Raw genomic sequence first — 24,807 nt, 5'->3', positions numbered from 1 at the left:
CATGTCCTCGGGAAAAATTACGGCTGTAGTTTCCCCTTGCTTTCAGCCGTTCGCAGTACCAGCACAGCAAGGCCGTTTTGGTTAATGTTACAAGGCCAGATCAGTCAATCATCCAGACTGTTGCCCCTGCAACTACTTAAAAGGCTGCTGCCCCTCTTCAGGAACCACACGTTTGTCTGGCCTCTCAACAGATACCCCTCCGTTGTGGTTGCACCTACGGTACGGCCATCTGTATCGCTGAGGCACACAAGCCTCCCCACCAACGGCAAGGTCCATCAGAGATATAATCAGTAATACATTCAGATTTGAATACGAATAATCAGTTTCAATAACTGAGTCTTTTTAGGATTCCAGGACAATATTTAAACTTCGAGTATAGCGTGGTATAAAACTATTAAAAGGTAAAATGAAAGTGGAAAAATTAAGAAGTATAGGTCATTGTTTTCTCCTGCCCCTAAATTTACTGAATTAAGTTCATGATAACTGGACTTGACGCCTTACAAAAGCTACAAGTTACTGAAATAACAACCTTGTAGTATGTATTTTAACACCATTAAATGATTAAGAGAACACATTGATTAATGTCTAGTTAGGTGCATGATTTTAAATACTATGTATACATTTATAAAATGCATTTCTATGAGATTTCCATTACATATATCCACTGAGATTATTATATAGAAATCTGTAACAATTAAGGACAACTTGGTATACTTTCAAACGAAGATCTGCATACAGCTAATGACAGGTGCAGCAAATTATGCCATTTACCTAGTAGCTAATAACATATTTTAAATGCTAAAGTTGTTTTTAATAGTCAGAAGATAATATGGTCCATTTTATGCAACTATATTACCAGGAGAAAAATATCACTTCTGCACAGCCTTTATAATACTTATTCAATTCACAGTCGTTGCACCACACAGAAAAGTCATCAGCAAAAGGACACTGTGCAGCACCAACATATGCAACAACTTTAACATAACAGTCAGTCAGTATCATCTAAAAGACTCATACTGGGTAACATTGTAAGTTCTTCAGCCTCTATTACTTCAGACTGTATTACATTTCCACTATGATCTACATCAGAGATTGTTATGAGAACTTTGTTGCTTCCAGTGTTGTTCTCTTCAAACTCCTTTTCATCTAGAACCTCATAAACTTCAAAACTTGCTGGCTCATTCTGTGTCCTGGAAGGCACCTTACGCAAATGGTACCTTTTGTTTGACAAAGTCATCTGTTGCTCATCATGTGAAGAATCCCCTGAGATCATTTGAGTTACTTCAAGGCTTTCGTAGCGTACCAATTGCAGACGATACAAACCGTCCTCATGTTGACGATACCTGAAAAGCAAATTAAACAATTAACTGTCTGGAGGTAGCTAAATGCTTGATGGAAACATTAGAATTTCTTGCTACGTGTGATACTATTACAGGTATGTCCATTGGAAGAGATTTAATGTGTTTGCATTTATCAGGAACAGAAAGATGAGTCAACAGATAACATTTCTAAAGAGAAATTATGTAGCGCAGATAGGGAACAATTCTATGCCAGTTCCAAAAAACAATTCAACAGCAGTATTAATTCAAGGTTGAGATGGCAACATGATATAAAGGGCTCCACACTATGCTGACAACAGAGTACTTTCAAAGATGAACTGAAGCAGACTGTATATTGCTGAACAGTGACTGTCAATTTAAAATCAATATTCTGGAAGGTAGTCATCCTAGAATTCCGCCAATTGGCCTTCAAAATAAAATTACTAATTGCTTTGGTAATGAGCTTTATAGCCATAGAACCAATTCGCGTATATTTTATTAATAATTTGAAATAATGTGTTGCATAAAATCTGACTTCTGCTCTGCTTCAGTGAAGTAAGTGATAAATAGAAATAAGTGTTACAAACTGTTTTCTGTTTGATGATGGGTGGCTACAATAGTCAAAGAATTAACCTGTATGCCTCAGTGTATATACATTTACATGTTTATGGGGTAGCGACAGGAAGGGCATCTGACCACCCTCTACCACTAACATTGCCATGTCCAGAATAACTTGCTGACCCTGTGTGAAGACAAGATAAGGCCAGGAAAAAGATGAAGATTCAGTGGGATACAGAGACCTGTCACAACAGCAGGAGCACCTACACATTTCCAGTTTCTGATCTTGTAAGATTTTGCACAGCATCCATTCTACACTATCCTTTCCCTTCAACCCTTGTCACAACAGGGAGCCACTGGCTCCAAGAGCTTGTGCATTTCCATAAATTATATGCATCTTTTCTCCTGCTGCCACTTGATCAATAGATGTTTGATCTATCAATATTGTATTCTACACTATCAGATAGACAGAACATACAAAGAAAATAGAATAATTACAGGGGGAGAAAATATGGACATGGCATACAAGAATAGGCAGAGCTTGAAATTAAGGTAGAGAAAACCGATGAAAATAAATAAATCACTTTTGTGATAACGGAGGTAGAAGTACTAACCGCGCCGTCTTCCCGAGCGAGAAGGCGTGCTGGTCCCTGGCACGAATCCGCCCGGCGGATTAGTGTTGAGGTCCAGTGTGCCAGCCAGCCTGTGGATGGTTTTTAAGGCGGTTTTCAATCTACCTCAGCGAATAAAGGCTGGGTGCCTTTATTCCGCCTCAGTTACACTATGTTGGCGATTGCTGCGCAAACACTGTCTCTATGTATGCGAACACCATAATAAGTCTACCACGCAAACATTTGGGTTGGTGGGTTGGGTTGGGAGAGGAGACCAGACAGCCAGGTCATCAGTCTCATCAGATGAGGGAAGGAAGTCGGCCATGCCCTTTGAAAGGAACCATCTCGGCATTTGCCTGGAGCGATTTAGGGAAATTACGGAAAACCTAAATCAGGACGGCCAGGACGCAGGATCGAACCGTCGTCCTCCCGAATGCGAGTCCAGTGTGCTAGCTACTGAGCCACCTCACTCGGTCAAACATTTGGGGTTACACTCATCTGGTATAAGAAGTTCCCAGGGGAGTCCACTGGGGACCGAACCACACAATAACCCTGGCTTCGATGTGGGGCGGTGGGGGGATGGGTGGACTGCTGCGGCCTGTTGTGGGGTTGTGAACCACTGAGGGCTACGGCGGGACGAAGCCCCCCTGTCGTTTCTAGGTCCCTGGTTTAAATACACAATACACCCGGGCAAAAAACAGCTTAAAAAGAGGGAGTGGCTAAGGATGGTGAGAATAATTGGAAAAGGAAGAAGATATAAATGCGGTATACCTAGAAAATAAAGTACAAAAGGACAGAGGGGAAGAAGAAGAAATTTAGTTAAAGGACATTTCAGGTCTGAATCACATCTCATTGCAAGGTCCTGTAAGTAAGTGATCTAGAGCTGGAAAAAATGAAAGTTTTCTTTTACGTACAAACACATGAAAATCAGTAGCAACTAAATTATGGTCGGTGTATAGTTTATCTTGACAGTATACATACATAAATAAAGTCAGAAAAATAAAGACTCTAATCAGTGAACACCAACAGTATTACATGATTATTCTCTGTATTTGAAATCAAGTAATTCATGGAACAACTGAAGAGTAAGGATCACCAAAAACAACTGGAAACAGTAAATATATGAAGAAAGCAAACAGAAACTTATGTTGAGTGGGCACCACATTTGAAAACGGAAATGATTAAAGCAGAAGGTAGAAAAATATAAGATAAACTTGCAAAATCAATGACAGAATGGCTGCAGAGGAAGGAATGCTGTAAAACTGTAACACTGCTGTGGTTATTCTCCTTCACCAAAAATCAAATGAATAAAACAAATGCTCCATCAGCATCCTCTTCCTTAATGTGTGCGTACGTCTATGTCTACAACTATACTCCAGAAGCCACCTTACGTTGTGCGGCACAGGGTACTTTGTGTACCACTGTTGCTGCTTTCCCCTTTTCTGTTCCACTCACAAATAGTTTGAAAGGAAAAGACTACATGTAAGCCTCCAAATGAACTATGCAAGCTCTTATCTCTCCAATTTTACCTTCATGTTCTTTTTGGGAGATATAAGTACAAGGAAGCAATGAACTGGTGGAGTCTTCCAGAAATGTACAAAGGCAAAAATTTAATAGTAAACTGCACCATGACGCAGAATGTCTCTCTCACAGACTCTGTTACTTTAGATGGCTTAGCATCTCCACGACAATTCCAAGCTTACTAAATAAAGCTGTAATGAAATACACTGCTCTTCTTTGGATGTTCTCTGTTTTCTCTGTCAATCGTATCTGATATGGAATGATGATCAATATTCAAGTAATGGTCATATGAGGATGTTGTAAGCTATCTCCTTTGTGGTTTCATTCTTCAAATTCACCTCTGTCCCGCATCTGCCTTACCTACAGTAAGTTGTATGTGATCATTCTACTTAAAATTTATCCGTACGCATACTTTTTGATTTTTTACTGATGTAACTGCTTCCAGTGACTGTTCTGGAATCATGTAATCATACAACAATGGGCCTTTCTGCCTATTTTTAAACAATATGCTTTATTGTTAAGGTCAAGGATCAACCACCAATTCCTGCATCAAGTGCTGGACCTTTGCAGGTGTTTCTGCATTTCGCTGCAATATTTTAGCATTCCATAGCAGTTCCATACCTGTTGTATCAATACGAATTAACAGGGACAACAGAACACGACGAACTACCAGTACTCCAGAAGTGACAGCACTGCCCTGTTCTGCACTGACTACCACCACCTTACAGCAGTACCAGTTATTCTTCGTGTTTTACTGTCCGTGTTAATACATACTGATAAAACATATGTATGGTACTGGACTAATTTGGCACAGCTCCATAGAAAGGGCATGTAAAATTCCACCTTAAAAATAATGTTGTTTGTAATGGGAAACAAAGCAATGCTTTCCGCTGACAGTGGGCACCGCATGAAAGAAAGCAGTCTTGTTTGGGCCGAATACAACTACACATTGTAAAAACGAGATCGCAATTATCTGCCAAAACATCAGGAAAAATGTGCCTGACAGCTGTTAAGAGAAACCACTGGTATAAGGTTCTGTTCCCTTCCCTTGGGGTACACCCAAAATTACTTGTATGCTCGAAGATTTCTCTCTACTGAGAATGACATGCTGATTTCTGTTTACCAAGAACTCTCTAATCCTATCACTATGCTTGTATTTTGTTCATTAGCCAACAGTGCAGCATTGTATTGAACGTCTCCCGGAAGTCAAGGAACAAGGCATCAACCTGGCTGCTGGTATCTGTTGCTTTGTGTCACTGTCACTTCAATCTTCTCCTTTTCCTTGATCCATTCTGCTCCTGATAACACTAAACATGGCTTCAAGTGTGCAAAGCTACTCTACATTATTCTAAATGCCTTTTACTATTAGCATTGCCATCATCATCATCATCATCATCATCATCATCATCATCGTAGCTGTCATTATCATCATTATCTTAGCTGTCATTAGTGTCGTCGTCGTTATCATCATCTACATAATTACTGAGAATATCTTTCGTATATGCTGTTCCTGACCAGATGTAAGAAAAAGACTTAAGGCCCTAATTTGGTCACACTAAACAGGCAATAAATAAACAAACAGTCCTGTCTGGGGGCAGACATTGTCCACTATTGGTCTACGCATGCTTTAATGCTCCAGCAGCTTTTCACTCACTGAGCTTAGAAAAATTCTGACCTTTGTGGTCACTCTTGTGACCAAAGTATACACCACTCCTCTGCACTCTTTCTTAATTACTGAGTGAAGTGGCACAGTGGTTAGCACACTGGGGTCACATTCGGGAGGATAACAGTTCAAACCCACGTTCGGCCATCCTGATCTAGGTTATCTGTGATTTCCCTAAATTGCACCTTGCAAATGCCGGGATGATTCTTTTGAAAGGGTGTAGCTGATTTCCTTCCTCATCTTTGAATCAGTTCGAGCTTTTGCTCTGTCTCTTATGACCTTGATGTTGATGTGATGTTAAACACTTATCTTCCTTCCTTGTCTTACATATTTCTTTTATCTTATTCTACATATTCTCCACATTCGGATCCATTTGGGTCATTCTTCCCACTTCCCACATGCTTCAAGTTGCATAAACATTTTTTTTTTTTTTCAGGCACAAAACAAAAAATGTTCAAATGGCTCTGGGCACTATGGGACTTAACATCTGAGGTCATGAGTCCCCGCACAAAAACAACAAAGGTCATATGCACCCATGTCAGAATCATAAAACACGAAGATAAAAAAAAAGGAGTTAAAAAAATCACACGTTAAGCCGAATCGATGGGAGGAAAGACAGCTAAAAACAGGTATTTGGAGAAAGGGCCATAAATTACACCATAGAAAAACAGAGATCCTTAACTAAATTAAATGTACCTTGCCATATTGCTACAACTGATAAAAAGTAAAACGCGGTCGACAACCTGCACGTCGTCTGCTAAAACGGTCAATAACTCATATGGTAAACGTAGACTGGAACATATATGGTTAAAAAAAAGGGCATTTTATCAGGAAATTGCAAACTGTCAAAGGTTGAGGGCAATGAGCCAAAGTGGTGGGGTGCACCACTTAACAAATGGCAATGTCTAAAAAGACAGTGCCAAAAATGCTCCACATTCGGATCCATTTGGGTCATTCTTTCCACATGCTTCAAGTTGCATAAACATTTGATCTCCTCACAGCGAGAGGGCCGAGAGAAGGTCATCTAAGTGGCTGGGAGAGGTTTAATTTCCCGAAGTTTGTTCCCATGAAGGGAGGACCAGTGGTGATGCCAAAGTGACATCACCTGCTGACAGATAACAAGACGAGATCATCGGAGAGAATGGAAGAATTAGTGGGCGGACCAATGTGACCAGGAGCCCACAAACATCACAGTGGCTCTATCAAGAGTGCGCAAGTGACAGCTTCCCTGGACGCGTTACACTAAGGGATGGATGGTGTACAGCAGCCAGTGTCACTGAATGGCACTGCGAGTCGGAGCAGATGACACAGTAGAGAAGCCTGTGTGTTTGGATGTACTGGATGGCCTGGTACAGGGTGACAAGCTTTGCTGTAAATACTGAGCAGTATTCTGGAAGCCCATACCGAAAAACATCGGTGCCAATGACGAAGGCACACCCGACACCACGGTCAGTCCGAGAGCCATCAGTGTACACAAACATACTATCGTGAAGTTCTGTATGAAATTCGTGAAACTGAAGACGATAGAGCAAGGCTGGAGTAGTGTCCTTAGGAAGCGAATAAAAGCCAAATTGAACACAGGCTGCCACATGAAGCCAAGGTGGTCAAGGGTTCACACCCATTGGGAAAGTGGCAGGTAGCGCGAAGTTAAGCTGCTGGAGCAAGAGTTGAAAACGAACCCCAGGAAGTAGCAGAGAAGAGGGACGCGCCCCATGCTGGTGATCAAAGGTGTCATCGAACTAGGAGGCATAGGATGGATGGTCAGTCATGGCAGACAAATGGCATGCATATCTGCTGAGGAGGAAGGCACTGTGGTACGATAGCGGTAGTTTGGCAGCTTCTGCATACTGACTCTTCACCGGGCTAGTGTAATAGGTGCCAGTGGCCAAACAGAGCCCACTATGATAAACTGTATTGAGATGGCGTAAAATGGACAGATAAGCAGATGCATAAATGAAACACCCATAGTCTAATTTTGAATGGACAGTGGACCTAGAAACAGAGGAGGGTGGTCCGATCCGCTCTCCAGAGAGTACCTCTGAGGATATGTAAGACACTGAGGGACCTCGTAAAGCGGGCAGCCAGGTAAGACATGTTGGAGGACCAAGAAAGATTCCTATCAAGCATGAGCACCAGGAATTTCATAGTGTCAAGGAATGGAAGAGTAACGGGCTCCAGACATAAGTGAGGTGGAAGAAACCAATTGCGTGCCAGAAATTGATACAAACTGTTTTGTCAGTGGAGAAGCGAAAGCCATTGTCGATGTTCCGTGAGTAAAGATGATTGACACATTGCTGAAGATGCCGCTCAATGAGACAAGTCCGTGAAGAACTTCGATAGATGGCAAAATTGTCAGCGAAAAGGAGCAGGAGATGCCTGGCAGGAGACAGGTCATAAAAGGGTTAATGGTGATTGCAAAGAGGACAACGCTCACGACATAACACTGAGGCACACCGTTTTCCTGGATACATGTGTCTGACAAGGTAGAACCCACACGTATCTTGAAAACTCTGTCTTTTAAAAATTCCTGAAGGAAATGGGGTATGCGGAAACAGAAATCCTATGTGTAGAGAGTATTGAGGATACCAGTCGTGCAGCAGGTGTCGTAGGCTTTTCTCCAAACCTTAAAACATCATCATAGTCTGGTATTTCCGCAAAAAACCATTCATGACATGGGTTGACAAGGTGACGAGATAGTCAACTGCAGAATGGAACACTCAAAATTGCGTGACTCGAGCCACCATACCAGTCGCGCATGTGTCATATGTTCCATCACCTTGCAAACATAGCTGGTGAGAGAAATTATGCGAGAACTAGCCCTTACTGGGCTTAGGTATGGGTATGACAGTGGCTTCATGCCAGCATCTGGAAAATGTGCCCTCTGTGCAGATGTGATTGTAAGTATGGAGGAGGGTGTGTTTGCCCACAAGAGAGAGGTTCTGCAACATCTGAGTACGAACACTGTCTAGTCCTGGGATGGAGAATCAGAATTAAGTGAGAGCACAATCTAGCTCACTCACAGTAAAGGCGGCATGGTAGCACTCACAATTCTGAGGAGAAAAGGGTATCGCCCGATCCTCTTCCACTTGTTTTCGATCAAGGAAGGCAGGGCGATAGTGGCAGGAGCTTGAAATCTCCACAAAATAGTGGCCCCAGGCGTTGGAGATAGTAATAGGGTCCACTATGACATTGTGTGCTACTGTCAGGCTGGAAATTGGGGAATGGACCTTGATCCCAGAGAGCCATCGGATGTTGGTCCACACAATGGAAGAGGGAATGGAACTGTTAAAAGAACTAGTAAATGAAATCCAGCAAGTTTTTTTGCTATCCCAAAGAACACAAAGACACTGTGCATGCACCTGTTTATAAAAAATGCAATTTGCAATCGTAGGACGATGGTTAAAAGTGTGAAGAGCATGTCTCCACGCACGAATGGCATCATGGCACACCTCAGTTCACCAAGGGACCAGGAGACAGCACAGTAAAGAGGAAGTGCAAGGAATGGAATGTTCTGCAGCAGTAAGGATAACATTTCTAAGATATTCTACCTAGTCATCACAACTGGAGGTATACGATTCGTAGAAGATCGCCAGGGAGAAGTAAAGCCTTGGCAGTTGGCCTTATGAAACTGCCATTTGGGTGTGCACATAGGTGGGGTAGGAGTCAGCAAACGGACAGCACATGGGAAATGGTTGCTCGAGCATGGGTCAGACAATGGACCACACGAGACAATGGGCAAGCTGGGCAGTGCAGAGGGAGATGTCCAAATGGGAATAGGTGTGTGTGGAGTCTGAAAGAAACATGGGTGCTCCCGTGTTAAGGCAGATGAGGTTAAATTGATTGAGAAGGTCAGCCAAGAGAGCATCTCCGTGACAGGTTCTGGAAGGGCCCCAAACGGGATGGTGTGCACTAGTCACCAAGCAGCAGAAAGGGGCGAGGGAGTGGCCCAATAAGCTGAGGAAGTCTGCCCTGGTAACAATGAACGACTGAGAGATAAAAACGATACAAGGGGAAAAGGTCATGTCTGGAAGGTATAGGCAAACTGCAACAGCTTGAAGCCGGGTAGTCAGGGAGATGGGTTGACAATCCTGGATGGGCAGCACGACTCCCCCATGAGCTGGAATGCTGTCCTCTTTGTTGGATTGAAGGCCATGAATGTTCCATAGGAGGAGAGTCATGATGATGAAAGGGGAGAAGGGAAAAATGAAGGATTGTTACCCTGGCAGCTGCAGAGTGCCAGCCTTTGAGGACTGACTGGTACAAGGCATAGAGGCTGGAGGATCCTGCTCCATGAGATCTACACAGGCATTGGTATTCTCCTCCCGTTGGTCTGCAGAGTCCAAGGTAGAAAAACGGTTGTGGTGCACACCAGCAACACGGACGTCAGCAGAGCGAGGCTATCACGTGGCGATGCCATCGAAGAGGATCTCTGAGTCAGTGAAGGAAAAGACCGTTTGCCTTTGTTTGACTTCTCTGAGACTTTCCGGTTAGTAGAGGGAGGCTCAGACGTTGGTTGGCTGGAGAGACGTAAGAAGTCTTCGCAGGAGTATTCCTTCTGTCCTTTCCAACCTGCTGGTTGTTTAACAGGTGACTTTGCCTCATGAGGTGAAAGTTTGGTGGCTTGTTCCACAGCTGGAAGAGGAGAGGGGTTGCTACCATGACACTGGGCAATTTTACAACCACGGTGTTAAATTTGATGTTACGTGTCTGTGTGGCCACATCCTTCGGGAGCAAGAAGCAGCAAGAACAGTACTGTAAGTGGCAAATGGTGGAACGCAGGGTTTCCAACTAGCTAACAACTTGCGAGCAACCGGGTAACACACTTTTTCCTTCACTCGGCTCCTGTACGGCCCACTCATCGAGACACATGGGACAATCTCGGGAGGAGGAGGCACGGTCACCACTGCAGTTGATAAAGTGCAGAGAAGGAGGCGGTCAATCGCCCTCACGAGCACCCCTACCAAAAGCTACACATTTGGCCGGGTGTTCACAGGACACTGTAGTGTGGTTGTAATGATGACACTGGTAACAGCGCATCAGGTTTGGAATGTACAGTCTGACTGTGATAATTCCACAACCTGGTTTGATCTTTGACACACACACCACTTTATCAAAAGTGAGGAAAAAGAGTGCATGTGGGCACTAAGGAGGCTTCTACCTTTTTTATCACCCAATGGACTGCAATGACACCCTGATCAGAGAAGCACATTTGGATTTCTGTCTGTCAGACTATCGAGCGGCCTAGTGTCGGGAAGAATTCAGAGTTCAATGGGCCTCAACACGAACATGATAGCTGTGGAGGAGTGAAGCTGAAAGCAGTTGTTGTTCTTCAGAATCAGAAGAGGCAAATAACGGATTTACTGTAGCAAAGGACTGACCGTCTTCATTACATGAAACCATGACGATCCGTGGTGCAGCTGGCAGGGTCTTTGAATCATTAGCCTCATTCTGTTTACGTTTTGTAGACACTGACTATGAAGAAGATGATTGGCTCATTGTGAGAAAATCCCCAATGATTGCCAGCATCTCCAATGGCATGCTCCTTCCGACTGGGGGCCCTCTTCAGACTGTGGTGAAAACCGCCTAAGGTGGTTGTTCACCACACCTCAAGCCACACCTCCTGAACACCTGACAAGAGGTCCCAATCAGCAATTTGGGAAGGTGGCAGCTCAGGCAATCTCTCCTCCCTGGGCCTGACCTGTACCAGGGGTATGTGCAAACCCTACCTGTCAACCTGGGGTGGGAATTCTGCGTTACCCAGTCACCTTTTATGCGTCAGATGGCATTCGGGAGTGCACAGGGAGGAAGGAGAAAAAGAGAAACCTTAAATGCAGAAGTGGGGGAAGGATAGGAGAAGGGGAATGGAAAAAAGGCGGGGGGGGGGGGGGGGGATGAAAAACAGTGGAGAGACTGTTTTGATATTGACTACTGAAACTGCAGAACACATTTCCAAAAACACGCCAGACATGTTCCCCAAGGCAGAGGAAAAAGAACAACAGGAGGAGATAGATATGCAGCACGGAAGGTAAAAGATGTTGCAAAGGCTGGGGCCCTGTGGTAGCCAAGCATGAACCTGCCAAAGATGGGTGAGCCCCCTGGGGGACATAAACATTTGTGCTGATAATGCAAGTGATACAAATTTCTGTTGGTGTATGTACTGTGCTGTCGCTCCATGATAAAAACGTTTCTTGTTACTTTACGTTAGACCTTCACACACTATAATCCAAAAACTGAAGAAAAGAGAAAAGACATACCTAAATCTCTTATGCCCTGAAGGCCATCTCAAGTCATGTTCTCGAAAGACATGTTTCGTGAGTGATGCACCACGCTGATACTGCCTGTCGCACAAATGGCAGCAATACAGTGGTTCATGTTGACCTTCGTGAACCTAAGAAGCACAGGACAAATTAGTGAAGTCTTAGCAAATGTATTTTAAACTGTATATATATTTTATCCATTTTCAGGATAAGTTCTTGCTGGATCAATCACAATAAAACAAGTATAACTGACATAAAACCTAGAAATATCTATAAGAAATTTAATGCTGCTAGGGGAAACACAATTATATTAGAGTTTCTTTCTTACAATAGGTACTGGAAGATGGCATTTTAATAGATAGACCAACTGCAAACATGAACCAATACTTGATTCTGCAGTTTCTAAATGTCACACATTCTAAGTTTTTCCACATGTATATGATTTCTTTGGCTCCAAATGCTTGAGAGCAATTTTCACTGACTCCACCATATCTAACTTTACCATTTATTTCATTCTGTCCAATTATTATTTATTTATTTATACGCAAATTACATAAACCCTGTATAACTGTAAATTTCATAGAAGATGGAAAAGGCAAAAGTACAGTTAATTTTCAATAACAATGGCAGGGAAAATAACACAAAAAATTCCCGTATTTTTCCTAGATATCCCGGTTAAAAAATATACTTTTCCCCAGGAGAAAATACACTTTTTCCATTCTAAGTGACATTAGGTTTTCCACAGATTTTTCCTCGGAACTGTAAAACTTATGAATGCTTTGAATAGTTAATGTTTTATACACTGGCATAGAACGTCTCAGTACTTTAGGGAAGAGAAGTTTTGGAAAGACCTTTGATGTGCAGCAACATATATGCCGCATATTTTCGTATTATGAAAGAATAACTTCAAACTCCACAAAACACGGCGTGTTAGTTTCCAAAACATTGAAATTGAGATTGTGATGCCCTTTTGTAAGCCAATCATATCTCATACCACGTGATCTCGCTAGCTGATTACAGCAGATATTCAGAGCATAAGACATGCATAGATGTCAGCCAATAGCAAGACCACTGTTAAGTAGTGCGAACACACAAAGAGGAACAGTTAATGGTTTACATTGATATACATAGTGTAGCTACAAGAAAAGCTAAGCTTTCACATATAATATTGGTCTCAAAGATTAATAAGCTACAAGAGAAGCTAAGCTTTCACATGTGATACTGATACTTTTTGCGTGTGTTATCCTTAAGATACGTAACACAAATGTGCCAGTAAATTTTAAATAATGACATAAATGTCTGGTCTTCTGGGCTTTAAATTCTTCTAAGTGGCTGGTCCTGAAAGTGTTAAGTTTTAAACGAGAGCCAAAGGCACCGTGATTTACGAAATTCATCCCACATTCTCACACGTAATGTAATTCATCTTGCGTAAAAGGAAGTTTAATTTGAAAGTAACGCTTATCAAACCACCATTCGCAATACTTTCCTGAGACTGTTACAAATAGGTTTGTTTTAACAGTTGCCAAAGAGCACCAGAAAATAGGCATTATTGTGTGTGTGTGCAGCTGCGGTAGGAAGCCCGCATGTTTGTATGTATAATGCATTAAGAGCTGTTACATTACGCCATAAAAGAAGCAGGACATCAGAGGATACTTCAAGAGCATCAGAATTTCGTAAACCACACTAAACTGCACAATTCGGCTTTAAGCGCACATTGGTTTGTCCAGATTCACAATGAAGTAGGCCCTACCTGATACTAAGCTTTTCACTTTGATTTTTGGGATGTAAATTTTCTTGAAGTAGCAGTATTGTACTATCACGTGTTTGGTTCTTTATCATGGCATAATACCGTACATGGCAGAAGGCGAAAACATGCACTTGAAATTCAGTGAACAATTGGAACTAGCCAACATTGTGGAGTGAAACATTTAGTTTCAAATGAATTAATTGCCTCAGCAGAAAAGATTGTTGTTGTTGTGGTCTTCAGTCCTGAGATTGGTTTGATGCAGCTCTCCATGCTACTCTATCCTGTGCAAGCTTCTTCATCTCCCAGTACCTACTGCAAGCAACATTCTTCTGAATCTGCTAAGTGTATTCATCTCTTGGTCTCCCTCTACGATTTTTACCCTCCACGCTGCCCTCCAATGCTAAATTGGTGAGCCCTTTATGCCTCAGAATATGTCCTACCAAGCGATCCCTTCTTCTAGTCAAGTTGTGCCACAAATTTCTCGTCTCCCCAACTCTATTAAATACCTCCTTATTAGTTATGTGATCTACCCACCTTATCTTCAGCATTCTTCTGTAGCACCACATTTCAAAAGCTTCTATTCTCTTCTTGTCCAAACTATTTATCGTCCATGCTTCACTTCCATACATGGCTACACTCCATACAAATACTTTCAGAAACGACTTCCTGACAATTAAATCTATACTCGATGTTAAACAAATTTCTCTTCTTCAGAAACGCTTTCCTTGCCATTGCCAGTCTACATTTTATATCCTCTCTACTTCGACCATCATCAGTTATTTTGCTCCCCAAATACCAAAACTCCTTTACTACTTTAAGCGCCTCATTTCCTAACCTAATTCCCCCAGCATCACTTGATTTAATTCGATTACATTCCATTATCCTCGTTTTGCTTTTGTTGATGTTCATCGTATACCCTCCTTTCATGACACTGTCCATTCCGTTCAACTGCTCTTCCAAGTCCTTTGCTGTCTCTGACAGAATTACAATGTCATCGGCGAACCTCAAAGTTTTTATTTCTTCTCCATGGATTTTAATACCTACTCCGAATTTTTCTCTTGTTTCCTTTACTGCTTGCTCAATATACAGATTGAATAACATCGGGGAGAGGATAAAACCCTGTCTCACTCCCTTCCCAACCACTGCTTCCCTTTCATGCCCCCGACTCTTATAACTGCCATTTGGTTTCTGTACAAATTGTAAATAGCCTTTCGCTCCCTGTATTTTACCCCTGCCACCTTTAGAATTTGAAAGAGTGTATTCCAGTCAACATTGTCAAAAGCTTTCTCGAAGTCTACAAATGCTGGAAAAGTAGGTTTGACTTTCCTTAATCTTTCTTGTAAGATAAGTCGTAAGGTCAGTATTCTGGAAAAGTAGGTTTGACTTTCCTTAATCTTTCTTGTAAGGTAAGTCGTAAGGTCAGTATTGCCTCACGTGTTCCAACATTTCTACGGAATCCAAACTGATCTTCCCCAAGGTCGGCTTCTACCAGTTTTTCCATTCGTCTGTACAGAATTTGCATTAGTATTTTGCAGCTGTGACTTATTAAACTGATAGTTCGGTAATTTTCACATCTGTCAACACCTGCTTTCTTTGGGATTGAAATTATTATATTCTTCTTGAAGTCTGAGGGTATTTCGCCTGTCTCATACATCTTGCTCACCAGATGGTAGAGTTTTGTCAGGACTAGCTCTCCCAAGGCTGTCAGTAGTTCTAATGGAATGTTGTCTACTCCTGGAGCCTTGTTTCGACTCAGGTCTTTCAGTGCTCTGTCAAACTCTTCATGCAGTATTGTATCTCCCAAGAAAAAAAAAGCAAGCAGTTTCGCACATCCTTGGTTTCTAAATCTGTGCTGATTTGCAGATAAAAGTTTTCTTGTGTCAAGGAAATTTATTATATTTGAACTTACAAACCGATGTTAAGGATATTGGCCTGTAATTTGCAGGTCTGTTCCTTTACCCTTCTTACATATGGGAGTCACCTACATCTTTTTCCAGTTGCTTGCGACTTTGTGCTGGGAAAGAGATTCACGACAAATACTATGTAAGTATAGCATCATTGCCGAAGAACATTCTCTGTAAAATCAAATTAGTATTCCATCCAGACCTGACGACTTATATGTTTTCAACTCTTTCAGTTGCTTCTCAGTGCCAAGGTTGCCATGCCTATTTCCTCCGTAAATGAGTCTGTGACAGTCAACTGATGGTATGTATGTACAATCGTCCTGCATGAATGATCTTTAAGACTTCAGCTTCCTTTTGCTGCCTTCTACTGCCACAGCAGACTGGTGAACAAGTGAATGAATAGAAACTTTCGACCTGCTTAGTGATTTTACGTAGAACAAGAATTTATTTGGTTCTTTGCAAAATGTTTCACAACAGCTGACACTTCCATGTTCTGTTTTTGAACCAGGAACTTCTCCAGAGCACAATTTACAATATGTTAAAACTATGTAAATAATTCCTCTACATATTGGAAGTAAATGATACCCATTCATTGTTTAAATAGTATGCTAGTAACTGCCTGTCTTCTGTTTCCAGCATGAAAACTCTTTAGTCCTCTTGATGGATTTGGTTTACTGGCACAAAATGGTTCAAATGGCTCTGAGCACTATGGGACTTAACATCAGTGGTCATCAGTCCCCTAGAACTTAGAACTACTTAAACCTAACTAACCTAAGGACATCACACACATTTTTTTTTTTTAATTCCCGAGGCAGGATTCGAACCTGCGACCATAGTTTACTGGCACAGTTGATACCTGTCTCACTCCTCATTATTCCAGACTGTCTTCATTTTACTACAGGGTTGGTAGATTTTGGAGCCTTCAACAATGAGAACAACTTGCAAAGAGGAAGCCACTATCTTCTCTGACTGTTATTTGCTATTTTGTACAACAAGCTTATCAGACAGCCTTGAAGTTTGATGGTCTCTCAAGAACAATGAATTTTGGATTGTTTTGCTAAGTGAATTAATCAATTTGGAGATATCTGAATGCACAAGATTAGCGTGAAACAAGTGACCAGTTGTGATTTTCACCCACACTGATACTTCACTAACATATTTCTCTTCCCAGTGTATTCCTTTCAATTCACTTGTTTTCTGATGTCTCACTTGATTTACTTCAATCTCAACCACTATTTCAGTTACTGTATAATAATTCATTCTAATTAATTTCCCTCCGACTATTTTACAACATTTATTTTCCATTGTATTGCTATGGGTGTCATCAAAATTATGCTGTGGATAAGGGCAGTATGAATGAGAGTTTAACTTTGCAGTATATTATTACTTTGATTTTGCAACTACCGTTTATCTTAGACACTAAGATAGCCATGTACCACAAGGCTCCTTTTCTATTAAAAGTTCTGGTACAAGACAATATTTTATCCACAATGAATTCATTAGAAATTCTATTTGCTTCTTATCCTATTTTAAGTGATTCTTTTATTCAGGTACTTACCCTTGCAATATGTTTCTTCATACCCACACGGCTGCGACATGAGACATTACATCCTTCAACTGAACAATGATATAAATTTCCTGAAAAATGTGTGTGCATATGTACTCTTATGTCTGCCAGAGTTTTTGCCCTGTTAAAAAATATCACTAAACTTTAGATTTTGAAATTTAGTTTCGAGAAGACTAATCTCATGAACCTTGAGAGAGTAAAAATTATCAAAATACAAAATGCACAATATATCTGCTTAGTTTCGCTTACCTGCAGTCGCAGTACACACATTTGAACAGCCTCTCATCTAGATGCCTGAATCGCATGTGCAGAGCTAATGCTGATGGTGTCGGACACGTCATGTCACAAAATCTGCACTTGTAAAAGTTAACACGGTGCCTCACATGTTCATGAAACAGTCGTTCTGATGGGAAAATTTTGCTACAGTGTGAGCACTTGTAGCCTTCTCCCGCTGAAAGTGGAGAACAGATTATCGTGTAATCGATGTTTCAAATATTAAGAAATTATATTTAACTGAGAAGTAAGTTCCAAGTGGTTTTGGACTGTTACTGTGTTCCTTTAATACGGTATGTGTCTTTTGTCATATGAAGAGCACATTGAATCCTATACATTTAAAGAAAGGGCACATTATTTGATAGCGTGTCAAATGGGGGGGGGGGGGGGAGGGGGGGGAAGAAACGCTTCCAACATATTCTTCTTCTTAAGTTTATACTTTAGCAGTAAAGAAGACCTCTCACTGAATAGCAGAGGCATTGGGTCGTTGACAGGCACACACAACAGAGAAAGAAAACTCGCAATCTTTCAGAATAAATCCTTCATCCAGCTAGGGTCCAAGTCGCAACCCCCCCCCCCCCTCCCCGCGCATCTCTGCTCCTACATTGTGCCAGCTGGACACACAATGTTGGGATTGCACTTTGGCTGGTGGACTGGGTGGAGAGGGGGTTGTGTCAGGTAGGATGGGGTGGAATGGAGTGGATATAAGGAGAGAGACACGGTTTTAGAAAGCATCAGTCCTGTGAAACTCAGCTTGCCATTTTCTCGTCTCACACAATATACTGCAAACTATAGATTAAGGCAACAGGCAGATTTCATATTTCTAGATTTCCAAACAGCACTTGACACAGTACCCCACTGCAGACTGTTAATGAAGGTGAGAGCATACAAAATCGGTTCCCAGATATGTGGGTGGCTTGAAGACTTCTTAATAAATATAACCCAGTATGTTGTCCTCTACGGTGAGTGTTCGTCTGAGATGAGGGTATCGTCAGGTGTGTCCCAGCGAAGTGTGAAAGGACCACTCTCATTTTCTACATGCATAGATATATCTGGAGGACAGGATGGGCAGCAACCTGTGGTTGTTTGCTGATGATGCTGTGATGTATGGGTAGTTGTCAAAGGAAAGTGACTCTAGGATGATACAAGATGACTTAGAAAAAATTTCTAATTGGTGTGATGAATAGCAGCTGGCTCTAAATGAAGAAAAATGTCAGTAAATGCAGACAAGTAGGACAACAGAGCTGTAATGTTTGGATACAGCGTCGCTAGTGTCCAGTTAGACACAGTCACATTGTTTAAATATCTGGATGTAGCGCTGCAAAGCGATATAAGGTGGAACGAGCACGTGATGATTGCAGTAGGGAGGACAAATGGTTGACTTTGGTTCATTGGGAGAATTTTAGAAAAGTGTGCTTCATCTGTAAAGGAATCTGCATTATGATGCTAGCACAACCTATTCTCGAGTACTACTCGAGTGTTTCGGGTCCGCACCAGAATGGAAGACATTGAAGAAATTCACGGGCTGGTAGGTTTGTTACCGGTAGGCCCAAACAACGTGCAACTGTTATGCTGATGCTTCAGTAACTCAAATCGGAACCCCTGGAGGGAAGGCAACATATTTTACACAAAGCACAATTGAGGAACTTTAGAGAACTGGCATTTGAAGCTGACCGCAGAACAATTCTACTGTCACCAGCGTACATTTCGCATAACTGTGGGTTAATGGAGACTGAGACCAGGAGGATTACAAGCGCCTCAAATTCCTTTAACCCATTGTCCCCCACCCTCTCTCCCCCTCCTCTGACCTGTCACCACTCCCACTTTTCGTGTACCCGTATGTCACATGCTTAGCCAGTGCACCCGCCACCTCTCCATCTGACATTCCTAGCCAGCAAACCTGCTGCCTCCCTTCCAGTTACTAGCTACCCCTCTTCTTGCGCCCACCCCTCTCTCTCCTTCCAGTCACTTCGCCCGACACAACTCCTCCTCCCTCCCGCTCCACCCAACGAAGAGCAATCTCAGGACTGAGTGTTCAGCTGGCACACAAACGCGAGTGCCAACATTGGTGTGTGTGTGTGTGTGTGTGTGTGTGTGTGTGTGTGTGTGTGTGTGTGTGTGTGTGTGTGTGTGTGCGCGAGTGAGTGAGTGAGTGAGTGAGTGAGCGCGCACTTGCGCACACCTGGGCATGTGGGCGTGCTCTAGCTTGACATAGATTTATTCTGGAAGCTAGCAAGTTCCCTCTATCTTTAGTGTGTGCATGTCAATGACTCAACGCTTCTGCTATTCAGTGAATGGTCTTTACTCCTGAAGTACAAGGATGTGCTAACAAGTAATGCCTCCGAAATTTTTACTGTGTACTTAATACTGATTGTCGTATTACATGTCATGCATATTACTCAGTTGACTTTCCCACTTGACTGACATGAACTGCTATGCTCTTCCACTAGAGGGCTCCCATTTGTAGTATGTAACATGGCAGTGTGTAGTGCAACTATGTTGGTGCATGAAAGAGCTCAGAAAACAAAGCACGAGTTCGTAGAGTTTGCTCGCACATGGAGCATCCTCCTATTCAGCATGACAGCGCCAGACCACACATGGATGCTGTGACATCTGCAATAGTCCAATGCCTCAGGTTCACTGTCATCCACCATACTCCATACAGTCCCGACTTGGCCCCACTAGTTTTCATCTTTTTCCAAGACATAAAGAGCACCTTCGCAGACTTTACTTTCATAGTGATGAAGCTGTGCAAACAAAAACAAAGGTGAGGTTAAAACGTTTCCTGGCAGATTAAAACTGTGTTCTGGACCGAGACTCAAAACTTTGGACCTTTCCCTTTCGCAGGCAAGTGCAAGCATGACTCTACAACCCAACCTCACAGCTTTATTTATGTCAGTACCTCTCCCCTTCCTTCCAAACTTCACAGAAGCTCTCCTGTGAAACTTGGAAGACTGGCACTTCTGCAAGAAAGGATATTGTGGAGACATGGCTTAGCTACAGCATGAGTCGTGACTGGGTCACTCAGTCAGTAGAGCACTTGCCTCCGAAAGACAAAGGCCCTGAGTTCGAGTCTCTGTCCGGACAAAGTTTTAATCTGCAGAAAGTTTCATATCAGTATGTATTCCTCTGCAGGGTGAAAATTTCATTTTGGAGAGATCAAGTTGTGGCTCCATCAACAAAGTCAAAAATTCTAAAGTTATACTATCAAAAAACTGGGCTCTCACTAGGATAAATATGTTTGTCGTCTGTGTGTGCATTGAGGAGTATTTATTAATGAAGAATAATAATGCAGAATGTTAATATTGTTTGTTTTAATTAAAAAGCTTTCAGAGGTATCACACAACAAATATGGAGACAATATTTTTCAGCACACCCTCGTATTTAAATTCTGCCTGAACTTTCCTTACTACCTTTTTAAGTTTATTAATACAGCCATAAGGGAGAGACCTGTTCAAATAGCTTAACACACAGCACACTAGCTTGTGAGACAGAGACGAGACAGACCAGGGCCGATTACAGATTGCTGAACCGTACACCGATCCGCATAAGTGTGGTTTGTAGGCTATTTTCTACACTCACTCAGGCTAATGCCACGGTGGTCCCCAATTTCCAAATCAGAAAATACAATACACAAACACTTAAAAAAAAGATAACACAGAATACAGTTTTCACAATTCAAAGAAACTCGGCACACATGACTTCCCTCCCTTAGGTCCGCTGATGACTGCTGGCATGAAGGGCAACCAGCCACAGAGTTAAAATAAAATAAATTTCCCATATAATAAATAACAGCAGAGAGGGCAGGAACATGGGGAATGATAGTATAGATGGTTTGTGGATCTCAGGAGGGAGGTAGAATGTGGGATGTGTTGTTTTGGTGGGGTAAGAAGTTCTATGGGTTGAGGCATTTGTCCACTGTGAGGCATGTGTGATTTTAAGGTTGGACTGTAGGCCAGTTTGTAACACAGGGATGGCATCTTGATGGCAGATGCTGTATGTAAAAGTGTCACAGAGATGGCACAGACCCTAGCTTACATATTTCCATCAAGTATCACAGTGGTAGATCCCATGTCTGCTGGGAGGATAATGATGGAGCCATCAGTTATTAAGGAATGAAGTGCCTGAAATTCTGCAGAGGATAGATTAGGGTCATGTTGGACGGACCACAGGAAGGGCAGTGAAGCATGTTGGACGTTACAAATCCACCACAATTACATTTGATCTCCCGCGGGAAACTCAAACTAGCAATCATGAAGGACATGGATGGGGACTGTGGATACATGGGGCTCGGTGGAAATGTGGGGTGGCCAGGAGGCATGCTGAGACAGTCCATGCAATTGCAATAAACACTGTGTCTGGATGGTGCAGTGGTTAATGCAACTGCCTGGTAAGCAGGAGATCCTGATTCTGCATAAAGTCCCTATGCAGCTGGCATGAATAATTCCTTTCCTTCCCTTCCCTTTCCTTTCCACCCCCTCCACCTTCAATTTACATAGTACGTATCACAGCTGCGAGTTTCCATGTGATGTCTGTTTTTTTGGACATGTCCGAAAGAACAGACACCACACATTGATATAGGTCACATATTTCTTGGAAAGCTCACAAATGGTGATTTTGACATAGTGGTGGAGGATCAGATTTGGATTTTGGTTGGAACTGTTCAAGGTATGGTTCAATGTCAGTTTTCTGTTGGAACAGTTAGAGATTGAGTTGTAAGTGAAACTTACATGTGACATTACGTGTGATGCAAACAGGTTATTAACCGAAGTAGTGTGATCAGATGCAGGTATAGGGCTGAAAGTGAGAGCCTCGGATAATACAAAAAATTCAGGAATTAAGAGGCCTTTAGAGGAGAAATTGAGATATTGTACTGTTGTAGCTGGTTCTTATGATCGTGAGCTGCCATTGCTCTGGGAGGCAGTGGTGAAGGCTGGGAGATGTTAAGAAGGTAAACAAAGCTCGGTATTTATGAGAGGAGTGGTGGTTGATTGTGTGGCTGGTTTGGCGGAGAGGGAGTGGGACAGGGATGGAAACATCACTGTTGAGGTGGTTTAGGAGAAGTTAGGATAGCTTTTTAAGGAGAAATCTCCACTAGTGCTGTAGTTTGTACTTGACTTAGCAGAAGACCCCATCCATGGAAACATGAGGCACATATAACTGCAAGATATTACAAGTGAGAAGCCTGGGGAGTGGAAATTGACAGACGAGATATATATGTCACAGATTAGCCATGTAAGTGCAAGAGACTGCTGTATTTGGAACTGTAAAAGGAGCTTGTGAAGAGTGGGATCACATACAGAAATAGGGGCTTTCATAAATAGGTCTTTGGCGGTAACTCCTAGGGAAAAGCATATTACGATAAACAGAATAGTGGACCTTAGTTTAGATAATGCAGAAGAATGTTTTCATTTTTGAAAGAACCGAATATAGTATGTCACAGGATTCATCATGGCATAATATGAGGATTTGGAGTATTACAGCTATTGGGAGTGGTGACAAAAAGCAGTAGTTGAGGGGTTGGGGAGGAGGGTGCAAGGTGTGTGTGTGTGTGTGTGTGTGTGTGTGTGTGTGAGAGAGAGAGAGAGGGGGGGTGACAGAGGGGGGAGGGGCAAAATGAGGACTACCAATGAAAAAGATCAGAATGTTGACAAATTTGACAACGATCATGAGAATAAATGAAAGCAAAGAAGATGTAACAAAGGGCAAGAAGAGATATAAGTTTCTCTTGAAAAAACTGGAAAATATGAAACAAAAAAATTACAGCAATAAATTTCAATTAGAAAAGTTCATGGAAAAGATATGAAAATGAGAAAAGTTTAAAATGAAAAAAGTTTAAAGACAGATCAAACAGTGGGGAAGTCCTTGGAAAAAAAATAATGCAGGAGATGGCATCAAGTCCATGAATGCAGTCTGGCGAAAAACAAAAGCACAGAAACACGTAGGAACCATATAGATGCAAGGTGAGTTGCGAGAAAGGAAGCAAGTGGTGTTGATTTCACAAATAAACTGGTGACAGACAATCAGGGTAAGACCCTGCAGCATATAGTAAACAGTAAACAAAGATCACAGATTGTGTTTGTGTAGAATGACTGTTGGTGAGCTGGTAAGCATACTTGTGAGCTTGACTGTTTCTGATCTTGCCTTCATAGTCTTTTCGCAAAAATTGACTTTCTAGAAACATACCCTTTTGGAATTATAACAGTAAAGCACATAGTGATGCAAAATGCTTTTCTTGAAATGTCTGGCAATGGAGCTGGGTGAGCATCTCTATTTCATGCACCGATCTAACATGCTTAAAGACCCTGACTGAGGAGCAAGACTTAAATATTGGTCAAATGAGGGTTTTGCAAGCTACCTCCTTTTCCAGTGGACTACACTTCCTTAGGATTCTTTCAATGAATATTAGTCAGGCATTTGCTTTCTAGGGGGTTGTACCAATCGAAACCATTCCACATGCACACTCCCAGGTGAGTAATGAATTTGACCGCTTCCAGCGATTTCTCAGTAATTGCCTTCTCGAACAATAGCAGGTCTTCCTGCATGTTTATGAGGAGTAAGTTACATTTGCATATGTTTAGTGTTAACTGTCAATCCCTGCCCATTGTTGATACTCTGTAGGTCTTTCTGAATTTCACTACAATTTACTAGCTTTGTGACTTCTCTATATACAACAGCATCATCCCAAAACAGCCTCATGGACCTTCTGACATTATGTACTAGGTTATTTATATGTACTGTGAACAATAGTGATCTTATGACATACGGGATAACTGTTTGCATTCACAAAGGATATTCTCAGCTCAGGAAATGGGTATCAAGAACAATTTATTATCTCAATCTACAAACTTAGTGTGGATCACTATTGTAGCATGTATGAATTGTAAACTTCCATCTCAGTACAATCCCTTCATTACAGCTTTTCTATTTCATAACGTGGGTTCCTTGACAGTAAAATGCAGAATTAAACTTGTGAACATTAGACAGAAAAATATTTACTCTGGAGCATCAATTTCTTAACTACTATACAGAAAAGGATGCCATATTATCCAGGCTCCACTTAAAAATATTATTTTCCACTAGTTTTCCTTGGTTTCAAACCATTTCATTCAATTCCTGGTACTAAAGACTGTATACTGCCACTGCAATTTCCAGCTATTCTAATGATGATTTTTTCACTTTAATGGAAAAATAAAGGGCAAATTTGACTCCTTTCTTGGGTAAGAGACTGGTTTTATCTCTACTGAATCCAAGCTATTTTTGACCAATGCTATTGAGACACGAGATAGAATAATTTTCTTTTCAACCACTAATTGGAGTTCACTAATAAATCAAGCACACAATGAGGTTAGAAGTGATGCCATGACTTCCTTTCTTTACATTTTTT

At 41.8% G+C, this 24,807-nt stretch overlaps 1 protein-coding gene across 1 annotated transcript in view; it reads right to left on the bottom strand.

The window, feature by feature from the left end:
* Positions 1 to 598: 598 nt before the first annotated feature.
* Positions 599 to 24,807, bottom strand: part of LOC126198897 (histone H4 transcription factor) — a 102,626-nt gene continuing 78,417 nt past the window's right edge. The window contains exons 6-9 of the mRNA XM_049935516.1: positions 17,397 to 17,598; positions 17,139 to 17,268; positions 11,927 to 12,060; positions 599 to 1,343 (exon numbers count right to left, since the gene is read on the bottom strand). Of these exons, the coding sequence (XP_049791473.1) occupies positions 989 to 1,343; positions 11,927 to 12,060; positions 17,139 to 17,268; positions 17,397 to 17,598 (821 nt within the window). The 3' untranslated portion in view covers positions 599 to 988. The remainder of the gene's footprint in view (positions 1,344 to 11,926; positions 12,061 to 17,138; positions 17,269 to 17,396; positions 17,599 to 24,807) is intronic.

The sequence above is a fragment of the Schistocerca nitens genome, chromosome 8 (assembly GCF_023898315.1).
Source record: "Schistocerca nitens isolate TAMUIC-IGC-003100 chromosome 8, iqSchNite1.1, whole genome shotgun sequence".
NCBI classification, from domain to species: domain Eukaryota; kingdom Metazoa; phylum Arthropoda; class Insecta; order Orthoptera; family Acrididae; genus Schistocerca; species Schistocerca nitens.
This window is presented reverse-complemented; position numbering and strand designations above follow the sequence as displayed.